Source organism: Propithecus coquereli, unplaced genomic scaffold (assembly GCF_000956105.1).
Source record: "Propithecus coquereli isolate 6110/MARCELLA unplaced genomic scaffold, Pcoq_1.0 Scaffold59, whole genome shotgun sequence".
Taxonomy (NCBI): Eukaryota; Metazoa; Chordata; class Mammalia; order Primates; family Indriidae; genus Propithecus; species Propithecus coquereli.
Window position 1 is genome coordinate 1761976 of NW_012151840.1, and position 17531 is coordinate 1779506.

At 51.2% G+C, this 17531-nt stretch overlaps 1 protein-coding gene across 2 annotated transcripts; it reads right to left on the bottom strand.

The window, feature by feature from the left end:
* Positions 1-164: 164 nt before the first annotated feature.
* On the bottom strand, positions 165-12620 carry RHBG (Rh family, B glycoprotein). Of its 2 annotated transcripts, XM_012658589.1 has the most exons (11): positions 12374-12620; positions 9142-9261; positions 6284-6470; positions 5637-5787; positions 5408-5555; positions 2934-3100; positions 2494-2631; positions 2233-2366; positions 1555-1676; positions 464-537; positions 165-285 (listed from the first exon to the last, which is right to left on the bottom strand). In XM_012658589.1, the coding sequence occupies exons 1-11, from the start codon at positions 12558-12560 to the stop codon at positions 217-219; spliced, it is 1497 nt and encodes a 498-aa protein (XP_012514043.1). In that variant the 5' UTR covers positions 12561-12620; the 3' UTR covers positions 165-216. The 2 variants fall into 2 exon arrangements, with proteins under 2 accessions (XP_012514043.1, XP_012514044.1); XM_012658590.1 differs by lacking the exon at positions 9142-9261.
* Between the last annotated feature and the right edge of the window lie 4911 nt (positions 12621-17531).

Below are 17531 nucleotides of genomic sequence, written 5' to 3' on the forward strand. Positions count from 1 at the left end.
CCTGTAGTCCCAGCTACTCGGGAGGCTGAGGCAGGAGGATTGCTTAAGCCCAGGAGTTTGAGGTTGCTGTGAGTTAGGCTGATGCCACGGCACTCTAGCCTGGGCAACATAGCAAGACTCTGTCTCAAAAAAAAAAGAAAAAGAAAAAGAAAAGGACTTCCCAATACTGGCAATCATCTTCTAAAAGGAGCATGTCCTCTCATTGCTGGTAGCAGGTTAGGCCTGAGTGTCGGGTTCCTCCATCTTCAGAGGCTCCTGGGCTGTATCCTCATGCTCCCCAGGCACCTGGAAGGCAGCGGGGGATGACAAGGGTAAAGGGGCAGCTCCAGGGGGCTGGTGGCCATGGCTCAGGGGTGTACCCTAGAGAAGGAGCAGGCAAGGAAGGAAGAAGGCAGGTTGGGCCACAGGAGGTGAGGCAGGGAAGGGAGGGTGAGAGTGTGCGAGGGCTGCAGCTGTGCCTCACCTCCCAGTAAACCTGGTCCTCGTAGCACTGGGAGTCTGAGGGGTAGTCCAGGCAGGGCAGCTTCAGCAGGAGCCCTGGTGTTGGTAGGGGAAGGAGGATATGTGAGGCTTCTCCGCCCCCTACCATGGGGATATTTCCACCCACACCACAGGGCACAGAGGGGCTGGGATGCATGAGATCAACATGGTGCCGGGTGCAGGCAAAACACAGCTGTATTTGTTGAGCACCTACTATGTGCCAGGCCCTGTGCAAACAGCTTGCCCAGCACTGCCTTCCTGAGAAATCACAGCAACCCTGCAAGGTGAGTACTATCCCTGTATTACAGACAAAGAAACCAAGACTCAGAGAAGTTAAATAATTTGCTCAAGTTTGTACAGTCAGTAATAGACCAAATCATGACTCCACCATGCACCACGGCTGTTGAGTATTCTGTGGCCTCTCACACAGGAGGGGCACAGAAAATGTTTATTGAATAAATAAATTGCTAAGTGAATGAATGAACTGAACCTGGTTAGAGAAGGAAAATCTCTGGATGAAAGCGGGAGGGTGGGGATGCTGAATCAGGTTTTATTTTGAAGGTCAAAAAGAATAAGGCCAAATTTGAGGAAGGACTGCCTGACTCGGGGCCCGGGGACAGTCTAGTCTGCCTCCGTGGAAGGTTTCTGTGCTCTGGTCTAGCGGTGAGCCAGGCAGCCCTTTCCCGTCCTGCGGTGGCCAGCGATAGCGCAGCCTGCCCCGCTAGGCCTCAGCCTGAGGCTGGGCTGCCCTCTAGTGGGTAGAGGGAGCAGCACAGGGGAGCCACAGATCGGGAAGGGAGGGTCTCACTCAGCTCCTAGCGGCTCCCCAGCCTCCCTTGGCATCTAGAAGGAACAGGCACCCACCTGCAACTCCCCACTGAAAGGACATTACCCCTGAACCCACAACCCAACCCCTCACCTGGCACAACGTAGGTGTTCAATAAATATCTGTGACTGAATGAATCAGTATGGGGAATGGGATCCAATGGTCCATCCTCCAGAGATTCCCCTCCTGTCTTCTCCCCTCCCTGGAGCTCCTGCAGCGCCGCCCCGCCAATAGCCAAGGTCACTCACCTCCAAGGCCCCCGCCCACAGAGGCAAACATCAGTGTGACAAACAGCCCAAACAGCTGGTGCATGGCCTGGGACGTGGCACTGCGCTGGCCCTCAGCTATGAGTGGAAACACATTCTCCAGGCTGCAGGGAGACCAGATTGCAGAGAGCCGGGGGTGAGGGGAGACAGGGATGGAGCACAGGGCCAGCGCTGGTCATTGCACCGGCACTCGCACAAATGGACATGAAGCAGCCCAAAGGGCCTCAAGGGAGGCTGAGTCTCACCCCCAGGACTTTGCTCAAGCCCAACCCACAGCCTGGAACACCCTCCCACCCCCATACGCCAGCGGACACCCGCACACCTTTTAAGACTCAATTTGAGGGTCGCTTTTGCCCACCCACTCCTCTGAGCCCTGATATGCAAAAACAGATCCGAAGGGTCATCATCTGTAGCTGACTTTGTAGTAACACTTAACACTCTTGAAATCACTTGTTCAATCACCTTCTATGCACTTGACTGAGGACCAGGAGGGCAGTCCCTGGGTTAATCTTGTTCACTCCAGTTTCCTTGGCTCTCAGAATGTGGATGAATGAATGAATGAAAATACACACTGCTTTTTTTGCTGGCCCACAGAGGAGGAGAGTGAGGGGGATCATTCCATAGGGATAATGACGGCAGTGTGGGTTGGGGGAAACTCACCCGTCTCCGTAAGCTTCATGGGTGGCCAGCCCAGCCACAAGGACCCCGAGGAGGGCCCCCAAGATCCCTGGCATCCCATGGAGGTTGTGGACACCACATGTGTCTTGGACTTTGAATTTTGATTCAAGGATGGGCTGGAGGACAGGAAAGATGATGAGTCCCCTGTGCCCCCTCCCACCCCCACCCTAGGCCTGTTGGAGAGGTGGGAGGAAAGGTACTGAAGCCTCCATATTCTGCCCAGGGCCCGAGAGGCATCTATACCGTGAAGAACTTGTACCCCAGTGTGGAGACAGTCCCAGCCAAGAAGCCAGCTGCCAGAGCTCCAAAGGGAGTCAGCATCATTTCACTTGATGTCCCCACCACAACCCCTCCGGCCAGTGCTGCATTCTGGATGTGGACCTAAGGGAACAGGGGAGAGCAAGGCATTGGTGGCCCTTTCAGATCATCACCCCACCCACACAGCCCAACCCCATCCAACCACAGTGACACCCACTACTTCTGGAAGTCCCCTTGCAATCTAACCTCTAACTGTCCTATCATATCATCTCCTCCCACTCTGACCCCACCACCACCAGTACAGGTGGAGCCCCCGTGCCTGTGCCCTTATCTGTTCCCCTGGAGGATCTTCCTTGCAGGGTCTCAGGCCTCTCCTCCCCCTCCCAGGCCATCCCTCAGCCTCTCCCAAGGCCTCCCCCCGATACCATGTCCAGCCGCCCATCGCTGCTGACGAGGGCTGACAAGGCGAAGGTGCTGAGGGTGCTGGCGGTCAGGGAGTAGTACGTGTTGAGGGCCGTCCGATGCTGCCCGTCCCCCAGCATCGTGGGTGCAGAATTGAAGCTGGGCCAGAAGATCCACAGGAAGATGGTCCCTAAGTGGTCGGCAGGCAGAGTGAGAGGGAGTGAGTGGCTCCCCCACAAGGTATGAGTTGTGTAACTGCAGACAAGTCACCTGCTCCCAGGAGCCTCAGTTTCCTCATCTATAAAGTGGGGTTGATAATAATACCACTTCATAAAGTGAGGATTCAGGGAGGCAATGATTAAATGTATAGGCCACAGTCCAGCAGGTGCTAAATGCTGACAAATGGCAGCTATCAAGGGTGCTGGCACAGAGTATTGAGAAAAGGGGAGGAAAAATGCAAAGGCCACTGCATGTCAGACACCATGCTGGGTACTTGACATATGTATCAGGAAAACAATGTGTTTTATAACCTCAATCGCCTCCTAGAAAGGGTGGACCCTGCAGTGTTCGGGAGAGTCTCTGTTTGCTGAGCACCAGATGGGCTGGCTGGGCCCGCATGTTTTCAGGTAAGAACTGGGAGTCCATATACCCTGCCTGCCTGGGTGAGGTTCCCAGGTCAATCCTGGAGGGAGAGGAAGAAGGAGCCAATGGACAGGTGAGGGAGAAGGCTAGGGACCCTGTAGAGTACACCAGCAAGGTGAGCGGCTTGGGGACCACCCCTTAGTCCTGAGTGGTTCGTGGGGTGGGTGTGATTTCTCCATGCAACCCCACGGTCTTTTTGTTTGTTTTTTGAGACAGAGTCTCACTCTGTTGCCCAGGCTAGAGTGCCTGGCATCAGCCTAGCTCACAGCAACCTCAAACTCCTGGGCTCAAGCGATCCTCCTGCCTCAGCCTCCTGAGTAGCCAGGACTACAGGCATGCGCCACCATGCCCGGCTAATTTTTCTATTTTTAGTATAGATGGGGTCTTGCTCTTGCTCAGGCTGGTCTTGAACTCCTGACCTCAAGCGATCCTCCCACCTGAGCCTCCCAAAGTGCTGGGATTACAGGCGTGAGCCACCGTGCCTGGCCAAAACCACAGTCTTGAGTGAACTCTACCACACACATATACGCGTCCTCTAGGTGGAGAGTTTGTGGAAAACTCAAGGAAGGCTGCGTGAAGTACACACTAAAAAACAGGAGCTGGCAGGCAGAGATTTGAGAATGTAGATCTCCAGGAAAGGCACGGAAATCTTGGCAAAGCCTTTGGACTTCAAAGCAAACTTATCTGAGTCTGAAAGGGCAAGGAGGCCTCAGCTGACCTAGGGTTACTTGTGCTCTATTTCACAACAAACCCAGAGGTGGGTGAGAAATACAAAACCAGCCTCTTTTTTCAAATATAAGAATAGGCGGCCGGGCGCGGTGGCTCACGCCTGTAATCCTAGCTCTCTGGGAGGCCGAGGCGGGCGGATTGTTTGAGCTCAGGAGTTCGAGACCAGCCTGAGCAAGCACGAGACCCCGTCTCTACTAAAAATAGAAAGAAATTAGCTGGACAACTAAAAATATATAGACAAAATTAGCTGGGCATGGTGGCGCATGTCTATAGTGCCAGCTACATGGGAGGCTGAGGCAGAAGTATTGCTTAAGCTCAGGAGTTTGAGGTTGCTGTAAGCTAGGCTGATGCCATGGCACTCTAGCCCAAGCAACAGAGCAAGACTCTGTCTCAAAAAAAAAAAAAAATATATATATATAAGAATAGGCACTGCAGTCCCTATTCATTACCTTCTATGAAAAAGTAAAATACAGATTTCCTCTCCTGCCTGAAGTTTGTGAAGGTAGGGAGAGGAGCCAAGGCCAAGGTGGAGGTACGTATTTAGAAGAAACAAGGGGTGGTGATGGGGCTCCCAGGTCAGACCCTACTGCTTTGCAAAGTGACCCAAGACCCACACCCCAACCCGTGCCTGAGAGTGCAGGGGCTTCTGGGGGAATTGCCTGGGAGGAAGTGTCCTCAGTAGGTGAAAGGCAGAGAGAGGTCATCTGTTTGCTGGGAACCAAACATGCAAAGGCCTGGAGGCAAGGGGCGGGCAGAAGCTGGGTCTGGCTGGAGCCCAGAATGAGGGGACAGTAGGTGAGGAGGACAGGGAGGGTGGCCAAAACCTGCTGGAGCCAGTGTGCTAGGCAGAGGAGACTGGTTTCTATCATGTGGGTGATGGGGGATTGGGAAGCTTTTAAACTGGGATTGAAGTGGATTTAGAAAGGCCTCTGGGAGTGAATATGGGGCGTGTGCGTACCCCAGGGCTGAGTTCTAAGAGCCTGTCTGGAAACTGTCGGGAATGACGAGCACGGATCCCAGGCTCTCACAGCAGAATCCAGTGGGAAGAGAGTGCCCAGCCGGAGCCCCGAAGACTCAGAGGAATCCAGAACCAGCCCCCATGCTACCCCACCTCAACAGGCCTCACCAATCATGGCGAAGAGGTCCGAGTGGTAGACAGAGCCCTGGCGGTGCTTACTCTTCTCCAGCCGGGGCCTATAGAGGACCCGTGAGAGGACCAGCCCGAAGTAGGCACCAAACGTGTGGATAGTCATGGAGCCGCCTGCATCCCGCACCTGGGGGCATGGAAAGGAGCTGGACAGCAGCCCCCAGCCTGGCACTGACCACCCCACACCCAGCCCTGCCCAGACTCTTACCCCCAGGAGACTGAGAAGCACAAACTCGTTAACGCCAAACAGCACCACCTCCAGCAGGGCCATGAGCAGCAGCTGTGCGGGCCCGGTCTTGCCCAGGATGGCACCAAAGGAGATGAGCACGGCCCCAGCACAGAAGTCAGCGTTGATCATGCTGGGGGATGGGGCAGGGAGGGGGGAAGGGTGGTTTCTGGGCTTCTGCCAGGCGTGAATTGGGGGCAGCGTGAGTGGGGGCGGGGCGGAGGGAGATCCCGAGAGGAGGCAAGGAGCTCAAGCTCTGCCCTGGGAGTCGGAAGGGATCACCCGGCCCTTTTTGCAGATTAGGAAACCGAGTCTCGGGGAGGTTCTGTGACTTGGCTGACAAAGCCCATAGTAGGTGGAAGAACCAGAACTTGAGCCAAGAGCTCCTGGAAACCCTGCCCTTCCCATTAGGCTATCTAGCCTCACAGCTCTCAGGTAACAGGGGCCCTAAAGAATGAGGGGGTGGGGCTGAGTGTGTGGGTCAAGGATGGGAGAAGAAATCAGGCTATGGGAACAGGCGGGGCACCTAGACAAATCAATCGATGGGTCAAAAACATGGCTCAGGATGCACACTTTTGAGGGGCCTTCCAGATGGGCCTGGGGGAGCCAGGGAGGCTGCTGCTGCCCACCTCTCCACACCAACATGGATATGGCCACCGTGGAAGGCATGGAGAAAGCCCTGAATCAGTGTGGACCACTGCAGGGCAAAGGCAGCCAGGAAGAAGGTGAAGCCCACGCTGCTGAAGCCGTATCGCTGCAGGAAGGCCATGAGGAAGCCGAAGCCCACGAAGACCATGACGTGCACATCCTGGAAGCCTGCAGCGGGCAGGGGCGCGTGGGGGCATTCAGGGGCTGCTCTGGCCACAACCTATAAATTAATCAGCCACCCTGCCAGTGTCCCCAGCTCTCACCAGCTAGGGCTGCCTTGAGCCGACCCTATAAAACTCCCCAGGCATGGCAGGGCCTCCCAGCCCTGAGCCAGCCAGCTTGGATCAGTGGGACCCAGACTATCCCTGTTGCCCCACGTTGGAGCGAGGGAGTAGAGCCTTCTGGTTACTCATTTGCTCATTCTCTGCCTCACTCACTTGCCCCATCCCCGGGTCTCTTACAACTGAGTGGCTGAAAATGCAACTTTTCCTCTTTCCCGCTGTAGCCCCTGCTCCTCCATGCTCAGAGTTCTCTTCCCTACAGTCTTCTTTTCAACTTTTCCTTTCTGCTGGAAAGTCCTTCTTGATGTCTAACCTCCACACCTCATATTTTAGAGTCTATACCTCTTGGAGGATTTTTATTTTTTAAAAAAATAACTTAGGAAATAGCTTTAAACTGTTAAAAGAAATGACCTCAAGGAAAAGAAATTGAAGGAAGGGGGCAGGGCTGCTGTGTTGCACAACTCCAAGAACAATGACGCCCCCTGGAGTTGTACAATATGGTGACTCTGGGAAGGAGAATTTTACTTTTTAGTTTGTTTCCTTCCATAGTTCGAATATTTACTTTTATAGATGAATCACTTGAATTTTTTTAAAGACTCAATGGGGTTTATGGGCAGGAAGATTTGGGGCCTTTTCTGTTTGCTTTCTATTCTGTACCATTCTGCATAAAAAGCTAAGCCAATAAAAATAACATACGGTAATACTGAAAATGAGATAAATACAAACAATTGCTTTAGTTTGTTCTATAACAGCTCTCCTCCCCCATCTCTTGTAAATAAATAGGGTTTGAAACAACCCAGTCTGATGTTCAGCCGGTCCCTCTGGTCCTATCTCCTTTGTCTTAAGCCTATGCGTGTAGCAATGCCATGCTATATTTTTGGCTTCAATCAAGAAACACTAGAGAAAGAATGTCATGAGTGCTGTTATCGCATTTGTGGAAAATTTGTTATTGAGAAACAGGGCCCATTATTACCCTAAACTCGCAGCTTAGGGCTCCACACGAGAAATTTCTCTCGGAACTTAGTACTAGGAAATGTCGCTTCCCCCAGAGGAACCCGTCTGTTTTCCAGATTCATGCGGCAGATGTGCGAGCACCCATGGACCAGGCTCTGGGAATGTAGCTGTCATCAAGGCAGCCGCAGTCTTTGCTCTCACAGAGCATGGAAGACAGACATCGAAGAAACAGAGAATCGCACGCATGAGGCTTCCTTGGTTCTGATGAGAACAACATAACTGTTCATATTTCCCTCTTTTCTTGGCTACCTGGAAGCTCAGAGTGACATTGGAATCTCAACCTAACAATAGTCCGCCCCTGAGGGGTTCGTTATTTGTGTCTGCTTCGCTGCTTTTCTTTTCTTTTTTTTTTTTTGAGACAGAGTCTCACTCTGTTGCCCGGGCTAGAGTGCTGTGGCTTCAGCCTAGCCCACAGCAACCTCAAACTTCTGGGCTCAAGCGATCCTTCTGCCTCAACCTCCCGAGTAGCTGGAACTACAGGCATGCGCCACCATGCCTGGCTAATTTTTTCTATATATACATAGTTTTAGTTGTCCAGCTAATTTCTTTCTATTTTTAGTGGAGACGGGGTCTCGCTTTTGCTCAGGCTGGTCTCCAATCCCTGACCTTGAGCGATCCACCCGCCTCGGCCTCCCAGAGTGCTAGGAATACATTTTCTTTTCTTATATACATGTTTTTGTTGTAAATGACCTCGAATCTCTTGTAGAAAAAGGTAGATAATTAAAAAAAAAAATCATGGTCACCTTTTTTCTTCAATCTGAAGAGGCATCAACAAGTCACATACTTATTATTGAACTTTGGAATGCAATCAATAACTGAAACACACTTTTATGCTTTTTTTGTGCCATATATATGGGCAGATAGGAAATGATTTTGCAAGCCCCTGGCAGAGGGTTGGGTGTGTGCTGAAATGAGAGATCTGCAGCTCAGCTGCCAGCCTCCATGGCTGAGGGGCACGAGGGTATAGAGGCCCACTGGCCTCACCAAATGTCCCCAACCCTGCTTCTCTAGATCCACCCACTCCCCAGATCACCTAGATCTTAAAACCCAATGGTGACAGATGAATGGATAAAGAAAATGTGGAATATAGACACAAGGGAGTACTATTCAGGCATAAAAAGGAATGAGAGCTGTCATTCGTGGCAACATGAATGGAACTGGAGGACATGACGTTAAGTGAAATAAGCCAAGAATGGGAAGTTAAACACTGCATGTTCTCACTCATATGTGGAAGCTTAAAAAAAGTTGATCTCATGGAAATAAAAAGAGGCTGAGAAGAATAAGGGAAAGGGAGAATAGGGAGAGATTTGTTAAAGGATACAAAATCACAGCTAGATAGGAGGGATAAGTTCTAGTGTTCTATACCACTGCAGGATGACTATAGTTAACAATAATATATTAGTTTCAAATAGCTAGAAGGAGCATGTTGAATGTTCCCAACACAAAGAAATGACAAATGTTTGTGATGGTGGGGGTAAAAATCCCCAACAGAAAGGGAGAGGCATCACTTAAAACTCAGTTTAGCCGGGTGTGGTGGCGTGTGCCTGTAGTCCCAGCTACTCGGGAGACTGAGGCAGGAGGAACACTTGAGCCCAGGAATCTGAGGTTGCTGTGAGCTATGCTGGTGCCACGGCATCCACCTGGGCAACAGAGCAAGACTCTGTCTCAAAAAAAAAAAAAACAACAACAACAAAAAACTCAGGCTGCACCCTAACTTCTTTTAGGTCCCACTAACTTCTTTTCTCCTTGTACAAACAGTAAAGAGAATCCATGTCTATTCTTGTGCTCAAGGACAGCAAGATAACAAAGCGTGCTGGGTCGAAGGGCTCCTGTCCACTACATGCCAAAACCACTCTAAAACTTGTCTTAAATGGCAGTAATCTTTACATCTCCCACCAGGTTTGTTTGGAATCAAAACTCAATCCCTTGCCCTTTCAACTGGAGTCTAAACATCAAGAAATCTCCTTCCTTGGGGAACATTCCACACAGAGAGATTCCCCTTGGGCTCTGATGAGTGAGGGGCTATTCTGGCTGGAGGCAGGGGGATGGATGAGATGACCTCTCAACATTCCCTTCAGAGAGTCCCTATCGGGGTGGGAAGGAGCCTGTTGTCCACCCTGTCCCACCCCCACCAGACCCATGCACCTTTGATTGGAGAGAAGAAACAGCCCTCTAAAGCCACCTATTACCCACCCTCCTTCCCTTGCAGCCCCTCCCCAACCCTGCTAGATGATTCCTGGACAAGACAAGATTATGGGACAAGGGAGCAGTTAGATCTGGGGCTTTAGCATCTGACAGAGTTGGATCTAAACTCCAGGTCTCCTCGCCCCCTTCTGACCCTATGACCTTGGACAAGCCACTTAACCTCTCTGAGCCTGGATTCCTCAACTGTAGAGTGTGGATATAAAAATATTAATGTGAGGAGCAATGAGAAGGGAGGGGGAGCTGGGGAGGCCATCTTCCCCAACCCCCACCCACCATACCCACCCCTAGGACAGGCGGGCTGCACTCTCCTGGAAGAGGTCACAAGCCACTCTCATCCGGGTAGCATCCCCCATGGCCCCCTCTTCCAAAAAGATTCTGATTCCATCTATCCTAAATCCCCTCCCTGCAAGTAAGGTCTCTGAGATGTATAAAAAGGGCCTGTCCACATTTTTTTCTTAGAACACTTTCTCGTGTTTGCATCCGTGCCCCTTGTAGCCCTGGCTCCTTTCCCCTCTTTCTTATTTTCCATCTCTTGACTCATGGCATTAGAGGCTTGTAGTGTAGGGAACAGGCCGCAGATGGAGAATCAAGAGACCTGGTTCTAGCTTGGCTCCTTCTGTATCTTGCTGTGACCTTGGGTGGGTCACATGACCTCTCTGGCTCTCTCTCCACACCTGAGAGGGGTAGACCAGATAGGCTGTGAGGGCCCTTCCTGTAAACAGACAGACCCTCAGAGCAGCCATGCCCTTGGCATTGGCCAGTCCCAGAGCTCAATAACAGCCACAGAACTCCCTTTCATCTCCCGAATCAAAGGGCAGTGGTTACACCTCCCTCTGGCCCTGACCCCTTCCCCTGGACAAAGGGACAGGTAAGGACCCGGCTCATCAAAGCCCCAGGCTCTAGGGACCTCACACCTCCCACCTCCCCTAACTTCCCTCACAGCAGGGTCAAAGTCCACAGGGATGGAAACCTAGGGCAGAAAAAGAGGTAGGAATCCCACCTCTTACATCCCTCTTATTGCAATCCAGGGATGGAAAGCTATATATCCGAGGAGAGCCCACCACTGCAGGAGAGGGGGGCGAGGAGTTGGACTCCAGGTAGGGCTTTGTAACAAGGAAGGCTTTGAGGCGCTGAGTGAAGCCCGCCGGAGAAGCAAGTGGAGGCTTCTTGACAAGCATCCAGGTCAGACCCTTGGATGAGAGCTACTTCTTTCAGCCTCTGGACTGTTCCCTCCCAACTCCCTACCTCTCCAGACAGATGAATGACGCCCTGCCATGCCAGCCCTGTGGCTCTGATTTTGAGCCCAGCTTCCATGGCTCATCTTTTCTTGCCAGGGCTGGGGATAAAATATGGGGAGAGAGGAACCCTAGCCCCTTCTGCCTAGGATGGTCCGGGGAGTCTGGTGCTTCATGCCCAAGTCCAAGTTTTCACCTCACCCTCTATATCCTCAGTATTGGGAGCTTCATTTTGTTGGGTCTGCGAGAGGGCAAGGTGGAGACAGCCTGCCATCAGCTCTGCACATAGAAAGTAGGATAATAACAGACTGGGATTTTTTTTTTACAAGAGACTCTAGGCCTCATTTGAATGTATAGCCTTCGAACTGAGGCATCCTTTTTTCTATTGCTCAGATGGAGAAAACTAATGCTCAGAAGTATTTGTGATGAATTCTGGGAGGTCAGGTGTTCTTGGTTCCAGCTGCCTAGGGCCTAAGTTACAAGGCAGGGCTCCCAACCTTGAAGGAGAGGCTCTGTTCCCATGGTGGGGGGTGGGCGAGGAGGGGAAGGTTAACTCTCTCCCTCTTGAACCTTGTCAGCAGGAGGTGACTCGTGGCGCAAGAAGTTTAAGGTGCCTGAGTCCTAGTTCCAGCTCTACCACTCATGTGATGGGTGATCATGAACGAGTCACAACCCCTCTGAGACTCAGCTTCCTCCTCTGTGAAATGGGCTAATGACCCTGCCATGCTTTCTGTCAGGTCTAGGGGCTGCTGCTCTGTGGTTAGCTCATAGGTAGTTGAATCATTTTCTCTCTGATTTTGGAAGGGCCAGATTTGGAGGACTGGAGAAGAAATGTCTGACCTCGCTCAGTCTTGGCTGCCTACAGGTGTGAGGGCTTCATACCTAACAGCTGCCATTACTGCCTTCCACCTGTGGTCAGGGTGGAGGCCCCCCCCCCAACCTACCTCACAGGAAAGGGAAGTCCACTTAGGCCAACTGGGAGGTGGGACAAGGGAGTGGTTAAAGCCGGGGCTTCAGATCTGGGTTTGAATCCCAGCTTCCTCACTTCTGACTGCGTGACCCTGAATCAGCCACTTAGCCTCTCTGAGCCTCAGTTTCCCCACCTTTGTCTATCTCATAGACTAAATGAAATAATGTATGGGCCGCCCTTAGCACTGTACCTGGAGTATGGCAGACACTAGTGAAAGGGTTTTGTTTTAAATTCGGGGCCCCTTCACCTCAGAGTGAGAGGGTTGCCCACCTAGACCCAGGCAGATCCGGGCACCCAAGTGTCCCCTCCCAAGACACCAGAGAGCCCGAGGTCTTCGCTTCCCACACGCCCTCACCCCGCACTCACTTGGGTAGCGAAAGTAAAATTCGTTGGCCGCGTTGCTGTGGTTGCCCCAGTGCCAGAGGGCAGCGTCCGTTTCGTGGTTGTAGCGGACAAACACGGCAAAGAGGATGGCGGTGGCGCCCTGGAAGAAGAGGCACAGCAGGGGCAGCAGCAGCCGCCGGCCTCCGGCGCGGCGGGGAGACCCAGCCATGCGACAGGGACTGCGAGTTACCGGCTCCCTGGGCTCCGGCTCGGGCTGACAGTCCCGGGCTGCCGGGCAGGTTTCGCCCGAGCCAGGCCCCGCCCAGCGGCGGCCCCGCCCACACCGAGGCTTCGCCCTCGCAGCCACAGGCCGGCGCCTTGGGTGTGAGGAGGGCGCCACGGCTGCCTGGGCCCTCGGCCTGAGGTGGGGACGTGTTGGCCCCCTACGTCCTGTCTCCCTTGGCCCAGCTGACCCTGGTGCTGTTCCAGTTGGGACAGGTCCTTGGAAGTGACCCTGGAAAGGTGGCCTATGTTCTGTCCTGCCGCTGCACAGCTGCAGGACCTGGGGCTAGTGCAGGGGGTGCGAGGGAGGGGACGCGCCCCCTTGCAAATGGTGTTAGTTCACAGAGGGTCGCCCAAGAAAGAAGCGGCCCTTAACGGCCCCGGCCTGGCTCCTCCAAGGTTAACACGAGAGGGTTGGGGGATTACTCAATCTCTCCCTGCTGAAAAAGCAGAGATGAAGAGTGGAGATAAGCAGGGCTCTCCTGGCATTGATGATTAACCGGGCTGGGCTATCTGGGCCTCCGCAGTGGAGTCCCTTACCCACTCTGAGCCTCCTCTGCCTCCGCAGCCCCGATCTGTGCCCACCACAGTGCAGCAGACTGGACAGCGGCCACACCGACACCTGGGCTCCCGGCAGCCCCAGGGTGGATGTGAGACGGCCTCGGCTGCCTCTGCAGCTGGAGAGAAGGGCGGCTGGATGGAAGGAGTGTCTTCTCAGTTAGGAGTCAAGAGTCCCTCTTTACACAAGCAAGATGCGCATCCACTGGGGTCCTGGTAGGCAGACGACAAGGAGGCAGACATGTATTGAGCAGGCTGCCACTTGAGAGGGAAGGGCTCCGCTGGCCCCCCACCCAGCAAGCACGATGGAGAGGCTCAGTCCATGGTTTTCCTTTGGATTGCCAAGTGATGTCAGGGCCCTTGGTCCGCCCTCCTGCCTCCTCTGGTCCCGGAATCTCTGATGGAATGGTGGGGTGGGGCTTCATCTCTCACTCCTCCCTCCACTCCAGGCCTCCTCTGAGGGGCCCCCAACTCCATCATCAGCTCTCATGCTGCCTGGCCTAAGGTTTGCCCAATCTTTGCCCTTCCATCTCCAGTTTCCAGCTGTAACCAGCTGAGTGCCTGAAGGGTAGCCAAGGGGAACCAGTGTCTGCTGCCTGCCCTGGCCCAGGCTGGCCAGGTTGTCCCTGGGGACCAAGTATCTGAGGTTACTGAGTAACTTGGGGTTGCTCGGAGCTGATCTCTACTGCGATCAACTCCTCCCTACTCCCTGCTCTCTTGGCTCAGGAGACACTTGGCTCCTTTAGTTCCATGGAGCCATCCCCCGTGTTTATGGGAGAAAAGAAGAGAAGAATAGCAAGGCACCAGAGTTAGCAAGGCACTTGTTTGGTCATTCATTCATTCATTCATCCATGTACCACATCGTTACTGTATGACCTCTGGCAAGTTATTGAGCCCTCTTCAAGTCTGTTTTCTTATATTTTGGAGTAATAATATTTCCTTCGTGGAATTGTCATGAGGATTCCAAATAATTGATATAGATCGCTGGCATTTTTGTAAGCATTCAACAGATGTGGTGATTATTACTGTTCTGATTGGCTGAGCAGGAAGGGCAAATGGGTCACTGGCTCCAACACACTACAGAGTGCATGGTGTCTCTGAGGACAGGAACAGATGGAGGACACAGGCCAGTCTCCGTGTGTTCTCTTGTCACTGGCTGGAGGGGAGTGGGCAGCAGGGCCTGGAGGCCTGGGATAGGTACATTCAGGAAGGGCCATCAGACCAGCAGCCCCAGTAATGTAACAACTCTTGAACAAAGGAGATTTGGAAAAAGGCAAAGCCTTCCTTTATTCGACAAGCATATATTGAGCACTTACTGTGAGCAAAACGCTGAGCTAGGCAGTGGGGATTCAATGGAACAAGATGTAGCCCCTGCCCTGGACAGAGGTTCCACCCAGGGCGGATGTAAATGAGTGGGCAGATGATCATTCTGCAGAGGGCTATAATGGCAGAGACAAGTCCACATGGAAACACTTGGGAACAGCTCTTAACCTATGATGGGGGTGGTCAGGGAAGGCTTCCCAGAGGAAGTGATGTTTATACTAACACCTGACCTAATTACATTTCATAGGGTAGAGAGGAGAACAACTTTTTGTCTGAACACTCTGGTATGAAAATAGAAAAGAGACTATACCAGAGAGCTCCACTTTCTGGGGGTAGACAAACCCCAGACTTTAATTTTCCCTGAAAACCACAGCCACTGCAGTACTACGCAAAATACTATTATATTAACATACTCGACACGGTAAAAATTTAATATGCCTTTTTCTCTCCAGAGGTTCACCTCATTAGCCTCCACGTAAAAGTTTGTCAGAATCAGATTACTTGTGTTTGTTAGGCTTTCTTCATCTGTAAAATAAAAATGACAGTACCTTAGGGAGAAAAAGTTTGTCGGAAGGCAATTATCTCAAAGCAACTTCTTTCCCATTCCCTGATTCACTGAACACATTCTGTTTGCATTCCCGGTATGTGCCAGGTGCTCTGCTAAAGTCTGGGGGAACGTCCTCCACACTCTGTCACCATCAAATGGAACAGAACCACGCTCTGTTTTCAGGACACCAAGATGAATGAGACGTAGTCTCAGTTCCTGAGCCCCGACAGCAGCCCTGCTTCAGTGATACAAAACTTGCCCGTCCTGTTGAGAGTCTGTAGTCAATTCCTGACTAGTAGAAGTTTTGAAAGTCAACGAAGTGCGGAAGGTAAAAGCATGGCCTCAGAGTGAGAGGGACATAAGTCAGAGTTCCAGCTCTGGCCCAGAGAGATTCTGGACAAGTTGCTTAACATACCTGGAACCTCAGTTTCCTCATCTGTTATAGGGAGAAAATAATAGTATTTACCTCATAGGAGTTGTTCAGGGGACTGATGTCCGCAAAGCACATAACGCGTAGTAATAAATGACATGGCCGTTGCTTTCTTTCATTTCCATTTCTCCTGTCCTCTGTTAGTCTTTAGCTAAGTGGATTTTGAGGGTAGGGTTGTTTTTATGTCCCTGAGAGCCTATTGGCCTCAGGAGAATTGTGTTAACTTCCTAGGCAGTAGGAAATCTGGGCCTCAGTCCTTAGTTTTGTTTTTTTTGAGGGGGGGGACAGAGTCTCGTTCTGTTGCTCTGGCTAGAGTGCAGTGGCATCATCACGGCTCACCACAACCTCAAACTCCTGGGCTCAGGCGATCCTCCTGCCTCAGCCTCCCAGGTAGCTGGGACTACAGGTGCTCACCATGACGCTTGGCTGATGTTTTTTTATTTTTGGTAGAGACGGGGTCTCGCTCTTGTTCAGGCTGGTCTCAAACTCCTGACCTCAAGTGATCCTCCTGCTTTGGCCTCCCAGACTGCTAGGATTAGAGGAGTGAGCCACTGCGCCCAGTCTCATCCTTAGTTTTGAACATAAAAAGAAGTGTGTTTGGTTAATTCTGGAGTGCCTGACCGGGGCCCCTTCAGGGGAAGAACGGGAAGGAGTACCAGGGTGTGGTGGGGCTGCTTCTAGGAGTGGGTTACAGGGATGTGACGGCAGCCAAAGGGCAGCAGGCCACAGCTCCAGCCCAGGGTCTCTTCTCCAGTTCTCAGAATCCCTGAGCCACCACTCCTGGCCTATATTATACTTTTTATCATTATTTTAGAGTGTATTCCTTCTACTTATTAAAAAAAGTTAACTGTAAAAATAGCCTCAGGCGGGTCCTTCAGAAGGTATTCCAGAAGGCACTGTTATCATAGATGACAGCTCCATGTGTGTTATTGTCCCTGAAAACCTTCCAGTGCAACAAGATACGAACTTGGAAGACAGTGATATTGATTATTCTGACTCTGCGTATGTGGCTAATGTGTGCGTTTGTGTCTTTGTGTTTAAGAAAATAGTTTAAAAAATTTAAATAGAAAAAAGCTTATAGAAAAGGATATAAAGAAGGAAAATAGTTTTGTACAGCAATACAATGTATTTGTATTTTAAGCTAAGTGTTATTTGAAAAGAGTCAAAGAGTTTAAAAAATTTTAAAGTTTATAAAGTAAAAACAGTTACAGTAAGCTAAGGTTAATTTATTATTGAAGAAAGAAAGAGTTTTAAAAGAAATTTAGTGTAGCCTAAGTGTACAGTGTTTATAAAGTCTGCAGTATTGTACAGTAATGTACTCCACATTCATTCACCACTCACTCAATAACTTACCTAGAGCAACTTCCAGTCCTGCAAGCTCTATTCATGCTGAGTACTCTGTACAGGTGTACCATATTTTATATTTTATACCATATTGTTTTTACGGTATTTTTTTTTTTTTAAAGACAGGTTCTCTCTCTGTTACCCATGTTGGAATGCAGTGGCGCAATCATCGTTCATTGCAACCTTGAACTCTAAGGGATCAAGGGATTCTCCCGCCTCAGCCTCAGGAGTAGCTGGGACGACAGGCTCATGCTACCATGCCCAGCTAATTTTTTTGCTTTTTGTAGAGGTGGTGGCTTGCTATGTTGCCCAGGCTAGTCTCGAACTCCTGGCCTTAAGCAGTCCTCTCACCTTGGCCTCCCAAAGTGCTAGGATTACAGGTGTGAGCCACCACACTTGTCCTCTTTTCTATATTTAGATATCTGTAATTTGTGTTATAGTTGCCTAGAATGTTCAGTACAGTAACATGCTGTACAGGTTTGTAGCTTAGGAGCAACAGGCTAGACCATATAGCCTAGGTGTGTGGTGGGCTCTACCAACTCGGTTTGTGTAAATAACTCTATGATGTTAGCACAATGACAAAAGCACCTAATGATGCATTTCTCAGAACGTATCCCTATTGTTAAGTGACACATGACTGTATTTTGTTATGGCAGCCTGAGCTAATATAAAAGTCAAAGGTGGTACCGAGGGTTTCGGCCTGAGCCACTGGTGGA